We start from the raw sequence: 19,852 nt of genomic DNA, 5'->3' as shown, positions 1-19,852 counted from the left end.
CACAGAGAACTTGCCGTAGCTGCTACAGATGCAACAATATTCTGTATTTTACTGAACGGCCTCATACGCCCTGTTCGGTTCAATACACAACTGCAAACAATGGTCAGTCATAATACTTCATCAAAACACGCATCTTGTCAAAGTAGATCCAGGAGCCCATTTTCCTAATATTAACGAGCGTAATAGTATATCCTTATAAACAGATTTATTTTCAGCTTGTTAAAAATTATTTCACCATTTGTATTAAAAAATTCCATTATAAATTAATTGACCCAACCCAATAAAGTGAAAATGTCTTGACTCAGCTATGAGTGGGTTAAAGTGTTTAATTTTATTGAATAGTCATGAACTTTATAATTATAATTAATAACTTTATTTAATTTGAGTGATTTTATGTTGGTTTGATTTGATCTGATTATTTTACAATATTGCCTTTGATAGTTACAGTAGTATTATATTGACATCAAAAATGGACCGTTAACATGGCCCAAAAACCGTGATGCATACCGAACTGTGTGAAAACTGTACCATTGCATCCCTAGTAGCTGCATCAGAATAAAGAAACTTGAGGTGTTTGGATGCCCTTGACCCCATTGCAGCGATGGCAAAGTATTTTGTTGCATGTGTAGCACTCACCCTGATCTCTGATAAGCTGCCCTAAAAAGATATTTGGACGACCTTGCAACAACATTATATATCAAAGTGATGAGCTCAGAGGCTGACGAGAAAGCTATAACAGTGACGAGCAACACACTCAGCTGCCTTCCAGAGTGGGAAGCGAGAACGGGCAACATGGCATTTGAAATCTCCGCGATTAGCATCGGAGCTGTTTTGGTCCTGCTGCTCTTGATGGCCTTGATTTTCACACCTGGTCAGCGGGGTAAAACTGAAAAGGACCATGTGAACTACAAGAATTCAGGTATTTATCTATGTGTTGTCCTTGTTTGATTTGGATGGTCATACAATAGCATGACGAAAAGCCTCTGTCTCTTGATTTTTCTGTCTCACCCCTTTGTTTCTGAATTTAGTTACGACTCGACTGCTGCAGAGTCCCTACCAGTTTCTCTCTTGCTCCTCGTCTCCCACCCTCCCTGGTCCCCCCAGCCTCTTATTCATTGGCAACATGAAAGAGCTGACACACGATCACCTACCGATCCACCTGACCAATCTAGCGCGGCGCTACGGAAACATCTACCGTCTTAAGTGTGGGAATACAAGTAATGATGCATGCCTTCATTTCAGAAACAAGCACTTTGCAGAAGCAGTAATTCCATTATGAGCAGCCCTGCTGTATCTTTTCAGCCATGGTGATACTGAACAGCACTGACATCATAAGAGAAGCGTTGGTGAAAAAATGGTCCGACTTTGCAGGGAGACCGGTTTCATACACAGGTACGATGTTGTGTTTCACCAGGATTTTGTTTTTGCACGAAAACTGACCTTCTTCATTGCTGCTTGTGACTCATATCAGCCGGCGTTGTCTCTGCGGGGGGGCGGACTATCTCACTGGGGGACTACAGTGACGAGTGGAAGGCACACCGTCGCCTCGTCCACAGCGCCCTGCAGCACTGCTGTCAGCAGTCCCTGCATGATGTGGTCGAGAGACAGGCACATCACTTAAAAAAGGTGCAAAAAATCAATAATTCACACATTCACATTGAATTTCCTCTGTTCTGACTTTGTGTGCTTAACATTAGATGTAAGGTATGAACTGAGGCTAAGTTAGGCTTTGGGTGAATGGAAGTCATTGTACAGTGCAAATTTAACACAGTAAATTTACTAGACCAATCACCACACACCACATCAATGCCACAGCTGCCCTAAATTAACAGCACTAGAAACATAAATCATGTTTTATGTGTCTGTAATGGTGAATACAGCATATAAGTAGAAGTTATTCAACTGAAATTCTATTTTTTAATGCTAAAATGTATATTATATTATTATAATATATATTAATTAATTAATATTAAATTGCATTATTACTTGGCTAAGATGTCTAATTATAGTAGTTACAGTATAGTAAATATATAGTAACTACAGTTGAATGAAATTGAATGTTTCACTTGATTAATCTGACTTCTTACCAAATAATTGACAATAAAATGTATAGTTTTAAACAAGTTTTGAGACAAGTTAAGTCTTAGATATGTGCATTTTTTTTTTTTTTGTTTTCATGACAGGTGGTCTAATGTGTGTGTGTGTGTGTGTGTGTGTGTGTGTGTGTGTGTGTGAGTGTTTTCCTTCAGATTCTGATGGATTATCAGGGCAAGGCGATGGATCTCTCAGAAGATTTTACGGTGGCAGCCAGTAATGTCATCACCACTTTGGTTTTTGGAAAGGAAGTGCGTATCAGCAGAACCTCTGAGCTTTTATCAAAATCCTCATGAATTGTGCTCATGGAGGATCAGTGTGTCCTCCGATAAAGCTGCCACTGACATCATTTCATGCTGTTGGCATGTTTTTGTTTTACAGTATGATAAAAGTTCTGTGGAGCTACAGCAGCTGCACACTTGCCTGAATGAGATTGTTGCTCTGTGGGGCTCCACTTGGATTTCTGCACTTGACTCTTTCCCATTCCTCAGAGTCTGTAAAAACACTTGAATATCAAGAATCTGATTTCATTGAATATCTTGATCATATCTTGTTTTACGCTGTGTTTTAGCCAACAATACCTAAAGATGATTGCGTGCATCGTGTCCATTTCTCTCAGAAGTTGCCCAACCCGGTGTTTTCACGTCTTCTCAAAGAAGTAGCCAGAAGAGATGAAATCATAGGACAGCATCTCAGCCAGTACAAGGTCTGACAATGTAGACTTACGAATGTTGTCTTACTAAGCCGTGTGCGGGGAAGGGGGAGAAATTACGCTCCTGGAATGGTGCATGTCATGTGTGCAGTCTCAAGACAAGAAAAACGACAACGCCATCACGGGGGCCATCCTCCGGGGCCTGGACAAGCAGCGCAGTGCAGAACAAGAAGTAGTGAGTGCACGACAATGACCGACTGTCACTTTGTATCTGTATGACAAACGCTTAACGCCCCTTTCTCGACTTCTCCAGCATTTGACTGATGTTCACGTGCACATGGCCACTGTGGACCTTCTCATCGGAGGGACGGAGACAACTGCAGCCTGGCTGAGCTGGACCGTGGCTTTCCTTTTGCACCGGCCAGAGGCAGGCCTCAACATTTTGCCTTAAAAACAAACAAAAACACCCCAAAGTGCAATCAAGATGTTTCCCTTTCCTGTACCTCACTCCTGTAGGTGCAGACCAAGGTATATAAGGAGCTGTGCACAGTGCTGGAGGGGCGGTACCCAAAATACAGCGACAGACACAGACTTCCTGTTCTGAGCGCTCTTGTGCATGAGGTGCTGCGACTCAGGCCGGTCGCCCCACTGGCGGTGCCACATAAAGCCATCAGAGACAGCAGGTCAGCCATGAAGCCAGTAAAGAAGGCCCCCTGTCATGGTCACACCCTCTAACCTTGTTCTCATCCTTCAAAATTGTTAGTATTGCGGGCTACTTTATCCCCAAGAACACTGTGATCATTCCCAACCTCTTTGGCGCTCACCACGACCCTGCAGTTTGGGCTGATCCTTACAGCTTCATGCCAGGTACTGCTTTCTCACTCTTATTGGACGAGCACCCTTCCAAAATTCACCTCGACTGACACAGCCTTTCTTTCTCTAAGAGCGCTTTCTGGAAGGAGGAGGAGCCTCCACTCGTGACCTGATCCCTTTTGGAGGTGGAGCCCGACTCTGCCTGGGAGAGTCTGTTGCCAAAATGGAGCTCTTTCTGTTCACTGCCTACTTACTGAGAGATTTCCACTTTGTTCGTCCTGAGGGTGAAGCTCCACTCCCCGACTTAAGAGGAGTGGCCAGCGTTGTGCTTAAGGCCAAGTCTTATACGGTCGTAGCACGTCCAAGACCTCTGGACAGCCCTTCAGAAGATCTGCCACACCAGAATAGTTAAGTGAAGGAACTGAAACTGGTCAAATATTAGTCATCACACAAAGAGGAAATATGCCAAATTGTCTTCTGGCAGAACCTAAAGGAAACATATTACTATCATCATAAAAAAATGTTCCATTGAAAAATGGATTATGGACGATCACAGAAGTGACTTTTTTTTATTTTACATGCGACAGAAATGACTGTAACCTACAGCTATCAACATCAACGGAAAAAAAGAAAAGTGTTTCCTCTAGTTGCAGGGTGCTATTAAAGGAAAAATGAATTGCAACAGCCTCATTTCCTCTGTCACTTTTTTCAAGCGTCACTGCAGATTTAGCAGTAAGCTGACCAGCGTGAAGGACATGTTTTGAGAGGAAGATGGCATTTTATGTGTTTCTAATTTTTTCTCTGACACACACAGCGGTTGGACTTCAGTCATCTGGTAATTACAGAAACATACATATTCATCTCTTAATTACATTTTTGGATATGTAAAGTAACGTAACACAGCTGATATTTTTGATGTGACGTAATTATTTAGAGTGCATGTTACTATTTCAGTCAATGCTGTCAATACGACAATCTATTGAGGGAACCTTTGGTTCCAGGTCGTGTAAATAAATGAATATTAACTATATGCAATGGAGTGTTCAATTCTTCATAAGGTAAAAGGGCCTTCAAAAAGCAGAAGCAGAACTTGGGAGGTAACTGGAAAAACCTGCTGCCAGCTTATTCCGGTAGCTACAGCTAAACGCTTTGTATGTGTGGGAGAGGCAGCATTTGCACTGTGGTGTTTAGCTAAACTCTTACCAAAGCCAGTCAGGAGTGCAGCAATAATGTGGTTGTCTGACAAAAACGGTCAGCATTGTTCTTGTTTAATGTTTTATTAAGAAAATGCCATTTAGTTTGAGTAAAACAGCTGCTTCGGCAACATCTATGCTAGTCTATGTAGTGACCACATAGTGCACAGTCACTTCCTGTACTCGCTCTTTGCCCTTTCTAGCGGCTTTCCACGGAGTAGTAGGTTTTGTCACACCTGAAAGGAAGCTGATTGTAGTCCTTTGTAGAATTACAAACCATCTACTACGCAAGATTAAGATTTTAATCAATCACACTATTTTATTTTATTATTATATTTTTTTAACATGGAACATGTGCTTGTTTTTGCTGAATAGATCCAACAGATCACCTGATGATGGCTGCAACTATTGGAGATGATGTGGTTTTGCCATGCAGAATTCCAGATATTAAATCCTGCTCCTCTGTGAGCTGGACCAAGGCTGGAGATTTAACCTCTCAGGTGGTGAGTGCTGGAAGAGTGACGCCTCCAAACAACCATAAACTCAGCCTCCAACAGGACTGCTCTTTGAGAGTAAGTCAAGTGACCTATGATGACGCCCGAACCTACATCTGTAGCAATGGGGTTCAGAACACAAATGTTTCCCTCTACATTGTTGCACGTAAGTGAAATTGTCCTGGTTCTGGAGCCTCAACCCTATTTTGGAAAAGATGACGACGGTACTAAACAATACTTTTTAATTCACCAGTTAACATTGTGAATGCCTCCAAGGAGGGCACAGTGGAGCTTCACTGTTCTCTAAATACGTACAAAGGATACTCCCCTTGCAAGAACAGAAATATACACATTGAGTGGAGTTGGGAAGACAATACCCCCTTAAAGGGACACAGATTCATCTTTGAAAATCCCTCTGAATGCTTTTCAAAGCTGCTCATCCATCTGAAACCCACGGATCATCAGAGGAAATGGAAATGCCGCCTATTTCAAAACAGCACGCTGAAGGCTGCCATCAGCAAAACAACAACAATTCAAGGTACCAAACTGTATTTTACTCAAAGTAAATACAGCAGTTAGACATGATGCATAGAGTCAGTGATGGTGCTTTTCTCGCAGGTGGTGTAGAAGAAGTGTTTGCTGCTGTTGGTGAGTCAGTGTCCCTCTCCTGTCGGGGGAATTCCGCTCTTGTTGAAGGGGGGAAAGTGAAGTGGACTGAGAACAAACACAGGTTGACAGGTGACATCGCAAGTCAGAACGGTCAGACAGGGGCCTTTCATGTTACTGAGGGCTCCCCAACGCTTGTCATCAGCAAAGTTAGCGCTGTACATGCTGCGGAATACCAGTGCTCCGAGTCTTCAAGCCCAGAGAAGGTGATCAACATTTGGCTGTACACTCTTGACGGTGAGCCGGGGAAAAAACATCACAGTAAAGGCAAGAAAGAACACAGTCTAGATTTCTTTCTATCAAAGAATTTCTTCTTTTGTACCTTTATGCAGTTGCTTCGGAGAGCGCACCCGGAGGACGTAACCTCACGCTAACTTGTGTGCTAACCTGCACAAGACAATGTGGGGAGGACTTTGAGTTAACTTGGTCTGGACACGGTGATGGCGACTTGCAGAGTGATTTGGTGAACGAGAGCAACACACTTATGAGCAGACTGGTTCTCCCTGCCTCGCCCGTGCCGTCGGATGAGTTGACCTGCTTGGTGCTTCGAGAGGGCGGTGTGGTGAAGTCGAAGAGCTGGCACAGCGTTAGCCGTACGTACGCGCTGTGCTACTGAGGCCTTTGGTTTTAAAAGAAACCCCGAAATAAATTTGAAAATGATCCGTTGGAAATGTGGTGATGCTTTGCAGCTCTGTGGACACCTGCATGGTTGGCCCTTCCTCTAATCCTGTTTATATGCACAGCCACTGGAGGACTCTACATGTGGAAGAAGAGGAGGCTAAATAGGCATTCTGGTACCAAGTCCGACTGAGATTTACGTACCGTTTACAGACATGCTGTATTTTAAGATCTAATCGCATCATGGCCTCAAAGTTTGCATGTCTTTTTTTGCAGGGAATGAAGAGTCAGATACTAGAATGGTAAGAGCAGAGGAAAACCCCTTTATTGATTAACTGTCAAGCTAATATTCTAGTGTTGTTGTGTTCTAACTCTAATCCACCTTTCCACAGATTTCCATCTACCATGAAATTCGGGATGCAACGGAAGAGGAACAGCAGCAACACACAGAGTCCAAAGTTGAAACAATAACTACCACCGACAGTTTTTACGATTTGTTACAGGCAGTACATTAAAACTGAAATGATGAAAAGAAATGAACATATCTGCCATCTTCTTCTCCACGTTCATCAAGGAAAAAGTGCAGTTTCCTTTCAGTTTCCTCTGTCAAGAAGCTCTCTGAAACAAAATGCATCAATATAAAAAGTGAGCAATGCAAAACAATAACAAATGACAAAACAAATTATTGTGATAAAAAAGACCAATATATCTCATTCTGGATGTTTCTGGATGAATAAATAAATAAATTACTAAATTACTCACAACCATTTTCCTTTTTTCATTCATCACATATAGTATCACCGACTTGGATGCCAGTAACTGTGGGATAAAAAAAAAAAATACATTCATTCTTTAAAGTTGTTAACTGAGCAGCCACAAAAAAAGGCATCAATTAAAGTAGGCAATGTAAAAACGATTGGGTTTTTTTTTTGTTTATTGTGATCAAAGATCAAAATATCTCATTCTGGATGTTTCTGGATGTGCCATTTGGCAAAGATGTGAATCCTTTAAATAATAATAATTAAGATAAATTACTCACAACCATTTTCCTCCTGGCATAGAACATAGATAATGCCCTGAGAGCATGCATCTGTGACACTTCCATTTTGGATCCCATTAACTGTGAGATCTAAAAAAAAAAACAAAAAAACATGTCGTTAATAAAGTTAAGTGAACAGCTATGAATAAAGGCAGTGAAAGAATGAACTAACTCACTTTCTGTTGGCTGGAAGTCAATATTCTCATAGTCACAGTGTGAAATAGTGTCTGCTGAAGGACAGTGTGGGTGCATGTCAGTACAGAGCACGTCTGTGAAAAATGGAGGGAGCGGAGCAGAGGACCGACCTGGCTGGTGGCTCTCTGGTGGAACCCTCTGGTGGGCACGTCTCCGACAAACAAGAAGTCCAGTCAGCACAGCAACAGCGACGGTCACCGTTAGGACTGGAGCCACAACTGCCATGTTTCCTCCTCCCTTCTCTGCCTGATTACTGGGTTTCATTGTCGACGCAATGGTGGTCATCTCTGAGAGGCAGAAGCATGCACGGCACAAAGTGACAAGAGAGACAATGGGCTCAACTGAAATGTGTCTAACTTGGTAAAGACAAAGGTTCAAAAAAATATATCACCTTTGGTCTGAAGGTTAAATTCAAAGCATCTCTGTGATCCTCCAAGATTGTATTCGCATCTGTACCAGTTTCTGTCACTGCCATCCAAAGACTGGAAGATGAGTAATAAACCTTTTTTTTCAGTCCTATTAGACTGGAGAGGTGCAGGATTACCAGCCTGTAGCAAGAACCAGGAAATGCTACTGGGTTCTTCGTTTAATGATTCGTTGAATGGGCATTTCAGCTCAAAACGTGAGCCAAATGAGGCATTCACCACTCTCTCAGTTTTGCATTCTGAAAGAGGCCATGACCAAAAACAAAGAGGACAGTTACATGTGGTTTGTCCGCTGGGAAATGAGAGGTGAAAATGAAATGGCAGATTTTACCTTTCAGTTTTAAAGTAATGTTTTTGACATAAACACGGTCCCAGTCTTTCCAGATTTCACAGCTGTACAGTGCCACGTCAGACTTCTTCAATTTGCTCAAGTGAAGAGACATATGCCCATCTTCACCAGGTCGCCATTTGATCCATTGGCCCTGCTGAGCCTTCTTGGTTTCAGGCAGAATAATCTCCTTTTCACTCTCGGAGTACTTAATCCACCTGCCTCGGAGAGATTCCTTCTGATCCAGTGTATTAGAATCAAGACACTGTAGAGTGACATCTTCTTCTAGGGAACGAGTCATCACTGCAACATCTTTCAAAATAAAATAGTAATTTTAGAACCATGACATTTAAAAATAGTGGGTTTTTTGTGCAATACTAAGTGGCTACAATAAAGACAAAACAAACAAAAAAAAAAACACATTACAAATTCTGTTCCTATTTTATGCAGATCTAGGCTAACACTACATGATAAAATGCTCCAAAAGTTTGCTCACTTGTGCCTTCTGATGTGATCATCAGCAGAGTTGAAAACAGGAGACAAAAGTGCACCATCTTCTCTCTGACGCACCCAAGTGTAGAACTTTATCGACTCCTGGGCTTTTTGTCATTTTTGTTATTTAGTTTTCTCCACCTCTTCTCAGTTCTCTTTTAAGCAGCTCAGTACAGGAAGTATCCTTTGGACCCACCTTGTGGCTAGAAGAATGCATTACGCATTACATCTTAAATTATTATTATTATTATTATTATTATTATTATTATTATTATTATTATTATTATTATTATTGTTCATTCATTCATTCATTCATTCATCTTCTATACCCTCTTATTCCTATTCAGGGTCACGGGGGTCTGCTGGAGCCTATCCCAGCTGTCTTAGGGCGAAGGCAGGGTGACACCCTGGACAAGTCGCCAGTTCATCGCAGGGCCACATAGAGACAAACAACCATTCACACTCACATGCACACCTATGGACAATTTAGAATGTTCAATTGACCTCACGTGCATGTTTTTGGAGTGTGGGAGGAAGCCGGAGAACCCGGAGAGAACCCACACAGACACAGGGAGAACATGCAAACTCCGCACAGAAAGGTCCCAGGCCCGGGCATCATCATCATCATCATCATCATCATCATCATCATCATCATCATCATCATTATTATTATTATTACAAAGCATGATGTAGCAATTATTATGTAAATCATTAAATGATTTAAATGAAAAGTAGTTCTCTGACAACTGACTGAGTTCAGTTCAGACAAATTCCAAAAAATGTATATCATGCAAAACACACTCCTTGTTAAGTTTGTGTTATGTGTTCAGTTTGAAATACACCTGCTGAATGGATAAAAAAAAAAAAAAGTTTTGCGCAGGAAAAATAAAACAACTGGATGTTGGAACGTTTTATTCATGAGTTCAAAGGTTTGCAGTAACCCCGCAGTGCTGGTCGAAAGTCAAAGATGCAAATGCTCATTTCCGGAATTAAATTGTTCTCGTTTGCAGCAGACCTCAAAACAATCCTCTCGCAGTGTTGCAGCTGCCAGTAATAGTGAGGAACGAGAACTGACATTTTCAAGATGACGAACGAAACCGCCTCGTCTCGCTTGGACCCTGAGCGCTTGAGGTACCAAAACGGCGCCCCCTACAACCGTGTAGCGGCCAGTGGGGTCGCTCTACAACCGTACCGTGGCGTGGCGAGGCGAGGCGAGGCGATGCTATGGGGACGCCCCCTTTGCGTGACTTGCCGAAGTTCACTTTTAAGCACGTCTTCCCATTGCTATATGGAGAGGCTGCTTCGCACCGCTGGCAGCAGGCGAGCCATGCCCATGCGCAGCTGTCAGTCACACATCTGTCACCTACCAATACATGAAAAACATTCATTACAACTCCTTCCAACTCTGTTCGTTCACACCGTTCCGACCAGACAGACAAGGAAACGTTTAAAACAACAACAACAACAACAACAACAACAACAACAACAACAACAACATGGAATGTGTTCACTTGGACCATAGATGCGAGTAAACAAAGGTAGCCAGTTAACATAGTAGCGAGTTGAACCGGAACGTCGGTCCATCAAAGTATTAGTACAAATGTAAGTGCTGATTGGCTGAAGAGGAGTCATGTGTATCTGAGCTCGATTGCTCTTCCCCTTCATCCTCCAAGCACCAGGATGTCTGTCACAGTAAATTGAAACGGAATTTTGAGAACTGAACTTGAATTGTGAGAACTGAATGTGAAACGGAATTTTGAGAACTGAACTTGAATTGTGAGAACTGAATGTGAAACGGAATTTTGAGAACTGAACTTGAATTGTGAGAACTGAATGTGAAACGGAATTTTGAGAACTGAACTTGAATTGTGAGAACTGAATGTGAAACGGAATTTTGAGAACTGAACTTGAATTGTAAGAACTGAATGTGAAGATGTCTACCAGGGGTCTCAAACTCGCGGCCCGCGAGACGGTATTTTGTGGCCCGCACCTTAATATGAAAGTTTAATATTAGTGTGGCCCGCTAGTTGTATAAGAATGGCACTTATCAGTGTTGTGTGCGGAGCTTAACAAACCTACCAATCACAGTGGGGTATATGGCTCTCAGGGCGGGACATCGACAGGGCTTGACGCAAGCAGAGAAACATTTCTCAATGAGTGAAAGTTACAGCAGCGTTGCCATGTAGAGTTTTCTTCCGTGCCTGGCTGGCTGCCTCGTTTTTTTTTTTTACTGTATTAGGCAAACGCGGACTTTCGTCCCTGCGCGCTGCCTTCACACTTCCAAAAAAAAGTTGCTGCCCAGCGAGACATTATACGTAAATATGTCTCTTTTTCCTGTAACAACACGCCGCTCGCAGTCCCGGTACTTTCTACCATCTACAAATGCCATGAGGTTCATTTCATCATGAAAGACATTAACATCGGACGCAAAAGCAAAGGAAACTGCTACTGGGCTATTATCCACCGACCACCGTGCTGCTGTTACTGGAAAAAGAAGCGAAAACGATGCACATTGCTGAAATGACGTCCTCCGTGCGTCGGCTAAATACGACAGTGACACCAAGTGGAATTAAAATAAACTCCACAGCCCCAAACGTCTTTTTCAAAGCCTGCAGTGAAGAGAAAGGTTGGTGATGAGCAAAGACAATTCCAGAGAAAGTGGGCGATGCAATATTTCTTTGTTGAGCACAGGGGCACCCCGATGCGTCTTATTTGCAGAAAGTTGCGGTGCACAAGGAATACAATTTGAAACGTCATAACACAACTAGACATGCTGAGGAGTATGCAAAATAGCTGGGAGATGAGAGAGCCAAACAGGCTGCAAATCTTGAAACATGTCTACTATTATGTTTATTTATTATTATTATTTTAAATGAATTTTTTTAACTAAGCTTTTCTTGTGGAATACCGCATGCGGCCCAGCCTCACCCAGCCTCACCCAGCCTCTGCCCCCAGCGGCCCCCAGGTAAATTGAGTTTGAGACCCCTGGTCTAGACAGTTGGATTTTCAGTGAGAATCTTTTTTTTATTTTTTTTTTTTTTATTGAATTTCAAATTCAAATTTTACTATTCGAATACAGTTTTTCAATGCAATGAATCAAATTTAAACAATACAATTTCAAATTATGTGATTCGAATTCAAAATTTCAATTAAATTATTCGCATTCAAATTCAGTTTCTGGTGGCACATATTTCGGCCCCATAGTAAGGGTCTTGCTAGTTGTCATCCTGCACTGCTATATTTGAAAGGCAGACGGTATGGACAATCCAGCCAGCCTGACAGCGCTTTTCGTATTTATGGTGTGTCAGTCAGATATCCGGAATTGGTCATGGACTCATGGACCTATTATAGATATGATCTGCACGTCTATCCGACGTCCAATGTGTAGTGGGGAGGACTGAAATTGGACGTCCAAAAATCTCAATGACTCAGGGCAAAGTGACCAAAGTTGTGCCTTTACAGTCCTCCTTATTATTAAACAAAAGTCTGCATGTGTTCTTTATTCCAATTCTGGAATGGCTGTTGACATAGAACATCTGACATTAGAACATCTGACTTTAGTGACATGTGATTGACATATTAGTCGGGGAGAAAGCATACAGAAAATACCTCACAACCTCAAGTTAATGTTGTGACATGTTTAACATGTTTAACAGTTTACATTTCTGAATGAAAATGACATATATTTGCACATGCTCGAACGGTATTACGGCATTCAAGAGGTAGTTCAACCAAAACATTTTTATCCGTTGGCAACAACATAGTGCCAATGGCACATGTTTTAAGCATATGAAGAGTGGGCTACTTGCGGGTACGACTTCAGCTCATACGGTGGCGCAATGCTTCGACTGTTGTTGTTAGCCAACAGCCGGGAGCCAGCAGAAGAAGAGCAAACCCGGAAGACATATTTGACATCCACGGAGCAAAAACATATTAGGTACCGGTATCTTTCAAGTTGATGCGTTTACTTAAATAGAAGCGGTGAGTAGGATAGCCTTCACACGAGGCATTTTATGCATGCAGCGGATAGAACCTCTCAACACGCGATATGTTTAGTAGGTTCAACAACGGACACTTTTGTCGCGGCAATGCTACCGAACCTTAGCGACAAAGCTAGCATGCTAACGACAGCTAACCAGTCAGGAGAAGCGTCAATTGAAAAGGAACATGGAGCAAACCTGCGTTTTTATTAAAGCTTCGGGACTTGGAACATAATTTGGTAGTTACGAGCAGAATGTCAGCTGTGGCTTCAAAGTTGTTTGCGTACCTGAAATGACGGTACATTGATCCTGACCACAGAGGGTGTTTCCAAGGTAGTGGGAACACGCGTTCCATTGAAACGCCTACACTTTACAAGTCGTTTTTTTTCCCCCTAACAGATGGAACCCAACTATGTAGTTTAGTGGAACTCGACTCGGCGTATCTAAATTTCCCGTTTGCATTATATCGAAATTATACCGCGGTATCCGTGCGATTTGAATCCCGCAGATGAGTGGTCCTTGGAGAGCAGGGACCAGGTCAGCTACGGGGCACTATATAATGCCGAGAGCAGATTAGTTGTTTTTCCCCGCTCACTTTTTATACATTTTGGTATAATACAGAAACGGAATAGCAACCCAACTGCGAAACAAGATTACCGAGCTTCACTTGACATTTATTTAAGTATATGGATGCACAGAAATGCTTCAGAAACATACATGATATATTTTGTTCTACTGTATACACACTAAAAAAAATTTTTACTACTAAAGCGTACAAAAGTAGTAGCATTTAGCATGTTCATCAGCTCTCAACACTTTCAGGCCTGTCTGTTCATGAGCGCAGGCATTGGATCAGTCTGATGACCACTGTGTGTGTGATGACGAGTGGATAATTGATCTTCCTCCAATGTCCTGCAGAATGAACGAGAATGTCCCAGCAGACGCTTACTTTGCCTGAACCAAATTGTCTAGGCACAACAACAGCCACCGAGTTTTGAGTACAACTGTAGCTCTTCTTCTCTGCCCCTTTCTCGTCTGTTTCGACCTGAGCAGCTTTCACAAAGAGCTGGAAAAGACCACGGTTATTTTTAGACGCGGAGCCGGAACAGTCCACATCTCAGGCTCACTGACAGCCTCACTGATGCTTCGCAGTAAAGATCCATTCTTTTTAGTGGAGGCGCACCTTTCGTGTGAAGCTGCATCAGCAGGAATTATTTTTGGAACCTTGGAGCAGGAAACACATATTGATTTTCAACTATTTAGTGGTGTTTTCATATTTCTGGGCAGTAAAAAAAAAAAAAAAAGTCATTGTGACGTTCAAATTTCTTCCCCCCTCATATAACACTGGTGGCTGATACACTTCTGTTTTGATCCATCAGGAGGATGAGCAGCTCAGAGGAGGTGTCGTGGATATCCTGGTTTTGTGGTCTGCGGGGGAATGAGTTTTTTTGCGAGGTTGGTCCCTTGAATTACTTTCATGGTGTCGCTTTGACCTACTATTGAAATGCGCCTCTTTTAACAGTGCTTTACTTGTCTTTGTCTTAAAATATGTCATGTGGTAAAATATATTAGCCCTCAACATTCACCAAAACAATGAATTCCAAATGAGCCAGGAGTACGGACCCAAGTCACAAACACATTTGACCTTGTGCACGCAAGTTTGCAATCAGTGTGGAACCAGTGTTGCAGAACAGTCAGAGATAAGGAGCATTCATTAGATCAGGGGTGGGCAAACCTTTTGACTGGTGGGGCCTCAATGGGTCAACAAAATCAGTGTCTTGGAAGCCCCACAGTATTTAGCTCTTTATGGAAATGACTCTGAAAACACTGTACAATGGATGATATACAGCCATTTTATGACTTACTTACTTTTAATGTCATTTCTTCAATTTCGGCGGGCAGAATTGAAAAGTTTAACCGGCCGCATATGGCCCCCAGGCCGTAGTTTGGCCATGTCTGAATTTTTTTATTCAGCTTTTTCCCTGTTTATTTCCCATGAGCACCATTTCTTGTTTTTGGAATGGGGTGAATCTGAAAAAAATAATAGCTTCTTTGTCACCTCCCTCCGTCTGAAAGAACAAACATTGCAAAGAGAAGTCAGTGGCATTAGATGGTGTATGCAGTCTCATTGTGTAACTGTGGTTTTGTTTTTTTCCTGATAGGTAAGCAGCACTCACGCAATCTAAGTCTAATTTTAGCTCCATCCTCTATATTGGCAGCAGCATGTGGTAATCTTGTTAAGTGCTTATGCAATGCTGCCACACTGGTGTGTGGCGGCAATGTGCCAAAACCGTAATCAATGCCAATAATAGCTGCATATCGTGTGTGGAACAGGTGGATGAAGACTACATACAGGACAAGTTCAACCTGACCGGCCTGAATGAGCAGGTGCCTCACTACCGCCAGGCCCTGGATATGATCCTGGACCTGGAGCCTGGTAGGAATATATTAAATATCAGTTTTTAGATCAAATATCACGAGGCAGACCAGTGACTGGCACATTTTTCTATTTCAATTTTCAGATGAGGAGCTGGAAGACAACCCCAACCAGAGTGACTTGATAGAACAGGCGGCAGAGATGCTGTACGGGCTCATACACGCTCGCTACATTCTCACCAACAGAGGCATCGCGCAGATGGTGACTCTAAACGCCTTCAAGCTCTCATGTCATACCACGTTTCAGATCTTTGTGTCATCCCATGTGCTCCCTGCAGGGCAGCTTGTAGGACACATTTAGCCCCCTGTTTCCAGTCTCCCTAAAGGTTGCTGGCTTTTTAACTTCCTGCTAAAATGAAACTTTGTGACATCATCGCTGTGTTTGAAAGCAGACAAAAACAACACCTGGCTAGGGTTTGTCAGTGAGCTATCGGCACCCTTTGTGACTTCACAAATGTCTGATTTCCAGATGTTTCTCATCTGTGGGCAGTCCATTGCCCAGCGTAATGATAAGAAAACATTATTCAATACAATGTTGCTTCATATGAGACCTTCTCCTCTATGCTATAAAGAAAACATTAATTATGGAATAATGCTTTTTTTTTTTCTTCTCCGAAGTTGGAGAAGTACCAACAAGGGGATTTTGGCTATTGTCCCAGAGTTTATTGTGAGAATCAGCCAATGCTCCCAATCGGTGAGTTTGACAATTGTGCCTCCATATTAAACAATCGGAAAACGTCTTCCAAGTTCCAACTCCTCCTCTGTCTTTCATGCCACGTGCAGGCTTGTCAGACATCCCTGGAGAGGCCATGGTGAAACTCTACTGCCCCAAGTGCATGGACGTGTACACCCCCAAATCCTCACGACATCATCACACAGACGGAGCCTATTTCGGGACAGGTTTCCCCCACATGCTGTTCATGGTGCACCCAGAGTATCGGCCAAAGCGACCAGCCAACCAGTTTGTCCCCAGGTGCGTTTGACTGTTTATGGCGTCCACTTCAAGCTACAGTTGTTCACCTTTATTGGAGCACTGCGTTGGAACTTGCGCTTTTCTGTTTTTGTTTCAGGCTGTACGGTTTCAAAATTCACCCGATGGCTTATCAGCTCCAACTCCAGGCCGCGTCAACTTTCAAGAGCCCAGTGAAGACGATTCGCTAACTTCGACGACAGCAGTGGACTCAATTATGATTGTTTACGTGTTTGAAGCTATGGATTACATGCAGCTGGGGTCCATGAGTGTCTGGACAGTGACCCAGTTGCACCTCTGCTCATCAACACAGTGGATTTGAAACAGTGCAAACACTATGTGATTCAAGTGCAGGCTCTTTCATTAGTCATACGTTGGGAAAATAAGAACTTCGACTCCAACCTTGAAGGAATAAAATGCAGAGAAAACAAGTTGCTTTTCATAATCCCGTTTAGGCTAGGCAGTCATCGAGGACAATAATTTCCCTGCAAACATTTAGAACCATGCTTTTCTTTTCTTTTTTGCCTCTTAAAAATGTTTATTTTCTCTAGAAAAAAAAAAAAATCCAATACACATTACAGTATATTTAAGCCTTGTTCAATGAATGCATTTGTACAGCCCCCACTTCTGCCACATAGTGACTGCATAGTTTCAAAGCCACAGGACTTGTATCAAATTAAAACTAAGCTGTCCATATAGTTTGTACATTCTGAGAACTGCCTGTAATTCAAGTTATTGCCTGCACATTTCCCCAAGTTATCCCCCTCATTGATATTCCCAGGTTCTACGAGGCGTCTTGATTTCAGAAAAACTGTTATCGTTACAAGGTTTATGTTTATGAGTATGAATGACGGAATTTAGACCGTCACTCAGTGTTCTTTAGCACAATAAATGGCTTTAATTCTGTGTTCCAGCGTGGTTCAACTGTGTGCAAAGGAAATTTTGCCACCTGCCACTGACAGGTTTGCCTTATATACTCAGAAACACTTAAAAACTCATAAAATGACTTACTTGTTATTGGATTAAGTTGTGAAATAGATTAAAATAGAATTTTATTTCAAAACAGCAATATGTGTACATTTGGTTTGGCTGTGTTTTGGTAAGAATGACATTTGGCGCAGAACTTTGGTTGAACTTTTCTTTAGCAATATTTTTCCAAACTCTGTTGTTTATGTATTTCAGTTGTGTTTATACTGCACAGGTTTACTGTTGTACAAGCAGCACCAATATCTATTGTGCAACACCCTGGATCATTAAATATTTATTTCTTATCAACATGTGTTTTGTGCTGTTTCCCTCAGGTGCATCTCAAAAGACCGACAAACAAAATGCAAAGTAATGCATTTTTTTTTTTATTGTTTTTTCATAAAAAGACAGGGATAAGTCACAAAGCAACAAAGTTTTCCAATTCTAAAACTATTTTCCTTCATGTGAAAGTCTACAATTATTATTTTTTTTTTTACTGGCAGGACGGGGTTGATGGTGTCTTTTTCGTATCGCTACAAAAACCAATGGTTTATTTGGGGTTCAAAACTGCTAAGAAAGCATGCCATCTAAAAGGGGGTTGGTTATTTTCAAGCATTTCTGCTTCTATGGAAAAGCACAGAGAGGAAGCTACTTGACTGTGGTGAAAAGGCTTTACAAACTTGGTGGACAACGAATGCAATTAGTTGACAGAGTTACACCTCTAGTGGAAGCCTGGGAACCAGCTTGTGTTGAAACATCACAGTACATCAAATCACACGAGACGGCTCCTACTTTACAAATAAGTTACTGTATAGTAGAACATATTAAAAAAAAAAAAACAGAAGAAGAAAAATTTGTGCGCCTATGAGAGAAAAGCCACATGTACTCGGGCCAGCTGCCTTCACCTCTTTACTCGTCGGGATATTGTGACAAACCACGTTTAATAACCTCACTCGGCTGGACAGAGGTGTACATTTAAAGTAGGGATGGATGTACGTCTGGAGACATTCTTCATACAATCATATGGTCTGCAGTCTTAACGAGCATCAGGACCTGAGATAAACAGACCACAGTTTGTAAAACTTTTCTCGTCAACCAAATGTAATAATTACAGCAACCAGGGGCTACTTTGCTGCGGAATGGGAAGACGGGAGCGAAGGAAGCGTCTGTTCTTGGCGGACTTCAAGAGGAAACGACTAAGAATGACCCGGGGTGTCAAGCAAAACAGGCGAGCACATTTTAGACAGACGTCAAAATTCAGTAAACAGAACAAGTGACAATTTGATGAGTGGATGGATATGAATAAATAAAAAAAACTTCAAATTTGTACAAATACTATAAAAGCATTAATTCTATAAAATAGAGAAATATCTGAAAATAGATCAATTTTTACTCCAAACTTTACAATAATGTGTAGGCTATTGGTTTTTCACTGGTAAGGAGGGAAAAGATTAAAAGTTCTTTGTTTCGTTTTTTTTTTTTCATTTTGTTTTTGTACCTGAGCTGTGAACAAAGCCAAAACGGTTGGTAAATTTTGAGAACAAAACATTTTTTTTGTTCACACATTAATGCGAGGTATTTCATTTCATTTAAAAAAAAAATTAAATTAAATAAAAAAAAGAAGTTCCTGAATTACATAAATGTATAATAAAAGGGTTCCCTTGACTGTAGTCTTAACGTTCCCCTAGCAGCACCGACGGAAAGAACCTGTGTCATGGTTGGTGACTAAACTAGGAAGGAAATGGTGCAGTTTGTAAAAAGTCAGCGATATAAAAACCACTAGGAAAAAAATGAAATAAAAGCATACAATAGCAAACATATCTGGAACTGAAAATGCCAATTTGTTTTTTTTTTAGCAACTAAATATAGTAACTAATTCTTTTTCACACCGGGATGAGATGCCCATTTCCTCCTCTACTTCCACTGAACAGCTCAACTGAATAAAGAAAGTAAGAAAATAAGAAAGAAAACAGCCTATGCTAAGATCCTATACTCAGTAATGCAAAACCTTAGGTGTAGATCACTAGATATATTGTTTTTTCTTGTCGCTGAGGGTTGTGAGTGTCTGTGTGTGAAGGTAGAGCTGGTCGCTGTGAGCTGAGTACTGCACTCTGATGAAGGAATTGACGGTGAAGAGCTGAAAGTATAAATGCAGCTGGTGATTCATTTACAACGCTGATGCTCCGCCTTCTTTCCCCTGCAAAAGATTAGACAGAAGGTGTGCTTTTATTTTCCATGTTATTGCTCCATACAAACGATCCTAACCGTGATGACCCATTGACGATTAACTGCTTTCATCTGTTTCTTGCAGAATTGTGATGTGTAGTGGCTCTCAAATCTGCTTCAAGAGCATGAAGAATGGAAACGAAACCAAAGGGGGTTTAGCTGTACAGCTATGCCTACATCACTGCTATAGAGTGGATGTCTGAGTCTAAAATTGGGCAGAAAACAAATAAATACTCATACTAAATACTTTTTCTAAAACCAAGTC

The 19,852-nt window shown here is 41.7% G+C and overlaps 5 protein-coding genes across 32 annotated transcripts in view; 3 read left to right on the top strand and 2 right to left on the bottom strand.

Annotated features, from left to right (window-relative positions):
* The first annotated feature begins 723 nt into the window (after window positions 1-723).
* cyp21a2 (cytochrome P450, family 21, subfamily A, polypeptide 2) lies at window positions 724-4,120 on the top strand. Its single transcript, XM_076027039.1, has 12 exons — window positions 724-919; window positions 1,029-1,217; window positions 1,303-1,392; window positions 1,472-1,626; window positions 2,250-2,345; window positions 2,476-2,586; window positions 2,714-2,800; window positions 2,898-2,981; window positions 3,060-3,173; window positions 3,263-3,429; window positions 3,510-3,613; window positions 3,691-4,120. Exons 1-12 carry the CDS (start codon window positions 793-795, stop codon window positions 3,969-3,971), a joined length of 1,605 nt encoding a protein of 534 aa, XP_075883154.1. The 5' UTR covers window positions 724-792; the 3' UTR covers window positions 3,972-4,120.
* Window positions 4,121-4,240: 120 nt separating this feature from the next.
* Window positions 4,241-7,063, top strand: LOC142888514 (uncharacterized). Of its 4 annotated transcripts, none has more exons than XM_076026878.1 (9): window positions 4,241-4,394; window positions 4,618-4,689; window positions 5,137-5,412; window positions 5,500-5,784; window positions 5,865-6,149; window positions 6,245-6,505; window positions 6,602-6,706; window positions 6,786-6,832; window positions 6,923-7,063. In XM_076026878.1, the coding sequence occupies exons 1-9, from the start codon at window positions 4,331-4,333 to the stop codon at window positions 7,043-7,045; spliced, it is 1,518 nt and encodes a 505-aa protein (XP_075882993.1). In that variant the 5' UTR covers window positions 4,241-4,330; the 3' UTR covers window positions 7,046-7,063. The 4 variants fall into 4 exon arrangements, with proteins under 4 accessions (XP_075882993.1, XP_075883004.1, XP_075883022.1 ...); XM_076026889.1 differs by having other exon boundaries at window positions 4,243-4,394; window positions 6,807-6,832; XM_076026907.1 differs by lacking the exon at window positions 4,618-4,689 and having other exon boundaries at window positions 4,244-4,394.
* LOC142888544 (uncharacterized) lies at window positions 6,834-9,199 on the bottom strand. Of its 4 annotated transcripts, none has more exons than XM_076026945.1 (8): window positions 9,014-9,199; window positions 8,521-8,829; window positions 8,156-8,428; window positions 7,875-8,051; window positions 7,746-7,799; window positions 7,570-7,659; window positions 7,293-7,349; window positions 6,834-7,148 (listed from the first exon to the last, which is right to left on the bottom strand). In XM_076026945.1, exons 1-7 carry the CDS (start codon window positions 9,069-9,071, stop codon window positions 7,309-7,311), a joined length of 1,002 nt encoding a protein of 333 aa, XP_075883060.1. In that variant the 5' UTR covers window positions 9,072-9,199; the 3' UTR covers window positions 6,834-7,148; window positions 7,293-7,308. The 4 variants fall into 4 exon arrangements, with proteins under 4 accessions (XP_075883060.1, XP_075883079.1, XP_075883070.1 ...); XM_076026964.1 differs by having other exon boundaries at window positions 7,573-7,659; XM_076026955.1 differs by having other exon boundaries at window positions 7,746-7,796.
* Window positions 9,200-12,811: 3,612 nt separating this feature from the next.
* On the top strand, window positions 12,812-17,670 carry LOC142888559 (casein kinase II subunit beta). Of its 3 annotated transcripts, none has more exons than XM_076026984.1 (7): window positions 12,812-12,946; window positions 14,369-14,444; window positions 15,324-15,426; window positions 15,512-15,627; window positions 16,044-16,119; window positions 16,209-16,398; window positions 16,496-17,670. In XM_076026984.1, exons 1-7 carry the CDS (start codon window positions 12,849-12,851, stop codon window positions 16,584-16,586), a joined length of 750 nt encoding a protein of 249 aa, XP_075883099.1. In that variant the 5' UTR covers window positions 12,812-12,848; the 3' UTR covers window positions 16,587-17,670. The 3 variants fall into 3 exon arrangements, with proteins under 3 accessions (XP_075883099.1, XP_075883117.1, XP_075883109.1); XM_076027002.1 differs by having other exon boundaries at window positions 12,852-12,990; XM_076026994.1 differs by lacking the exon at window positions 12,812-12,946 and adding an exon at window positions 13,313-13,526.
* A 56-nt stretch (window positions 17,671-17,726) lies between these two features.
* Window positions 17,727-19,852, bottom strand: part of LOC142888423 (uncharacterized) — a 33,376-nt gene continuing 31,250 nt past the window's right edge. For all 20 annotated transcript variants that reach the window (XM_076026700.1, XM_076026754.1, XM_076026763.1 and 17 more), the window contains one exon: window positions 17,727-19,558. In XM_076026700.1, coding sequence (XP_075882815.1) covers window positions 19,529-19,558 — 30 coding nt within the window. In that variant the 3' untranslated portion in view covers window positions 17,727-19,528. The remainder of the gene's footprint in view (window positions 19,559-19,852) is intronic.

Source organism: Nelusetta ayraudi, unplaced genomic scaffold (assembly GCF_046127955.1).
Source record: "Nelusetta ayraudi isolate G7.1 ecotype Tasmania unplaced genomic scaffold, CSIRO-AGI_Nayr_v1 ptg000003l, whole genome shotgun sequence".
Classification (NCBI taxonomy): domain Eukaryota; kingdom Metazoa; phylum Chordata; class Actinopteri; order Tetraodontiformes; family Monacanthidae; genus Nelusetta; species Nelusetta ayraudi.
Note: the sequence above shows the minus strand (reverse complement) of the source record. Positions and strands in the feature narration are given on the sequence as shown.